The sequence below is a fragment of the Nicotiana tomentosiformis genome, chromosome 3 (assembly GCF_000390325.3).
Source record: "Nicotiana tomentosiformis chromosome 3, ASM39032v3, whole genome shotgun sequence".
Lineage (NCBI taxonomy): Eukaryota > Viridiplantae > Streptophyta > Magnoliopsida > Solanales > Solanaceae > Nicotiana > Nicotiana tomentosiformis.
The window spans coordinates 55,649,877-55,651,990 of NC_090814.1; the positions used below are offsets into that span (position 1 = coordinate 55,649,877).

The 2,114-nt window shown below is 43.7% G+C and overlaps 1 protein-coding gene across 1 annotated transcript; it reads left to right on the forward strand.

Annotated features, from left to right (window-relative positions):
* Positions 1-490: 490 nt before the first annotated feature.
* On the forward strand, positions 491-1,747 carry LOC138907840 (uncharacterized). The gene is made up of 2 exons (XM_070198458.1): positions 491-975; positions 1,522-1,747. The coding sequence occupies exons 1-2, from the start codon at positions 491-493 to the stop codon at positions 1,745-1,747; spliced, it is 711 nt and encodes a 236-aa protein (XP_070054559.1).
* The last annotated feature ends 367 nt before the right edge of the window (positions 1,748-2,114 follow it).

Sequence of the window (2,114 nt, forward strand, 5' to 3'; positions counted from 1 at the left end):
AGCAGAGGCTCCCATGCCTTAAGTGTAGGAGGATGCACTTTGGGGCTTGCTTCATGGACCTACCTATATGCTATGGGTGCGGTGTGAAGGGTCACATTTAGAGGGATTGTCGCTCGTCCCGCCGAAACATGGGTAGAGGTGCGGCACAACCAGCTAATTCTGCAGCTACTACATCCACAACACCTCGAGCTCGAGGCACCCAGCACACGCAGGGCGTGGTGCAGCTAGGGTTGGTTCACAAAATTCAGGAGGGCCCAACAGATTTTATGTTATGCGGAGGCATCGAGATTGAGAGGCTTCTCCAGATGTTGTCACAGGTATATTGTCTGTCCAATCGCATTATGTATATGCTCTTATTGATCCCAGTTCCACTTTGTCATATGTCACTCCTTATGTTGCTATGGAATTTGGGATAGAACCGGAACAACTTCATGAGCCGTTCTCTGTATCTACTCCAGTTGCTGAGTCTATTTTGGCCGCGTAGGTTTATATGGATTGTGTTGTCATGTTGCGTCACCAGGACACCGTGGACGATCTTATTGAATTGAGAATGGTTGATTTTGATGTGATAATGGGGATGGATTGGCTTTATTCATGGTTTTCCAAGCTTGATTGCCGAATTAGAACTGTTAGGTTCGAATTTCAAAATGAGCCAGTTATTGAGTGGAAGGATGATGATGTAGTACCGAAGGGTAGGTTTATTTCTTACCTTGAGGCCACGAAAATGATCAACACGGGGTGTATTTACCATTCAGTCCGGGTTACGGACACTGATGCTGAGGCACCTACACTCGAGTCCGTGTCTATTGTGAATGCATTTCTGGGAGTCTTTCCGTATGAAATTCCTGGGATCCCACCAGACAGGGAGATTGATTTTGGGATTGATGTGATGCCAGACACGTATCCTATATCTATTTCGCCCTACAGAATGGCATCGGCAGAATTGAAGGAGCTAAAGGAACAATTGAGAGATTTGTTAGAAAATAGTTTTATCCGACCGAGTCTGTCACCTTGGGGCGCACCGGTCCTTTTTGTAAGAAAGAAAGATGGGCCACTAAGAATGTGTATTGACTATCGGTAGCTTAACAAGGTCACAATCAAGAATAAATACCCACTGCCAAGGATAGATGACTTGTTTTATCAATTGCAAGGTGCTAGGAACTTCTCCAAGATTGATTTAAGATCCGGGTATCACCAATTGAAGATCATGGAGCGGGATATTCCGAAAAAAGCTTTTAGGTCCCGGTATGGGCATTTTGAATTTATGGTGATGTCTTTTGTGCTAACAAATGCCCCAGCAGCTTTCATGGATCTTATGAATTGAGTCTTCAAGCCTTTTCTTAACTCCTTTGTGATAGTGTTTATTGACGATATCCTTGTATATTCACGCAATCGAGAGGACCATGCCGATCACCTCAGGGCAGTGTTGTAGACTCTGTATCAGCACCAGTTGTATGCGAAATTATCGAAATATGAATTTTGGCTCGAGTCTATCACATTCTTGGGTCATGTTGTCTCTAGAGAAGGAATTAAGGTCGATCCTCAAAAGATTGCAGTGGTGAAGAATTGGCCTAGACCTACAACGCCAACCGAGATTCATAGTTTCTTCGATTTACTAGGGTATTACAGGAAGTTTGTGGAGGGGTTCTCTACTCTTGCCTCTCTGTTGACTAAATTGACTCAGAGGGCAGTTAAGTTCCAATGGTCAGATGCTTGTGAAAGGAGTTTCCAGGAGCTGAAATCATGATTGACTATGGCACCGGTGTTGACCTTACTAGAGGGTGTAGATGGATTTGTGGTATATTGTGATGCTTCAAGAATTGGGCTTGGGTGTGTATTAATACAACAGGGCAAGGTGATAGCTTATGCTTCAAGGCAACTCAAGAATCATGAAAAGAATTATCCAACACATGACTTAGAAATTGCGGCGATGGTTTTTGCATTAAAGATTTGGCGTCATTATTTGTATGGGGTCCATGTTGATGTAGTCACGAACCACCAGAGTCTTCAATATATTTTCAAACAAAAGGAGCTGAATCTAAGGCAGAGAAGATGGCTTGAGTTACTCAAGGATTACGACATCGATATTCTGTATCACCCGGGGAAAGCCAATG

Bases quoted from the DNA above. Each gene is read 5' to 3' on its own strand.
- LOC138907840 (XM_070198458.1), top strand. From the start codon at position 491: ATGGATTGTGTTGTCATGTTGCGTCACCAGGACACCGTGGACGATCTT. The intron at 976-1,521 runs GTTAGAAAATAG...TGTTGTCTCTAG, and splicing joins AAGGAACAATTGAGAGATTT to AGAAGGAATTAAGGTCGATC.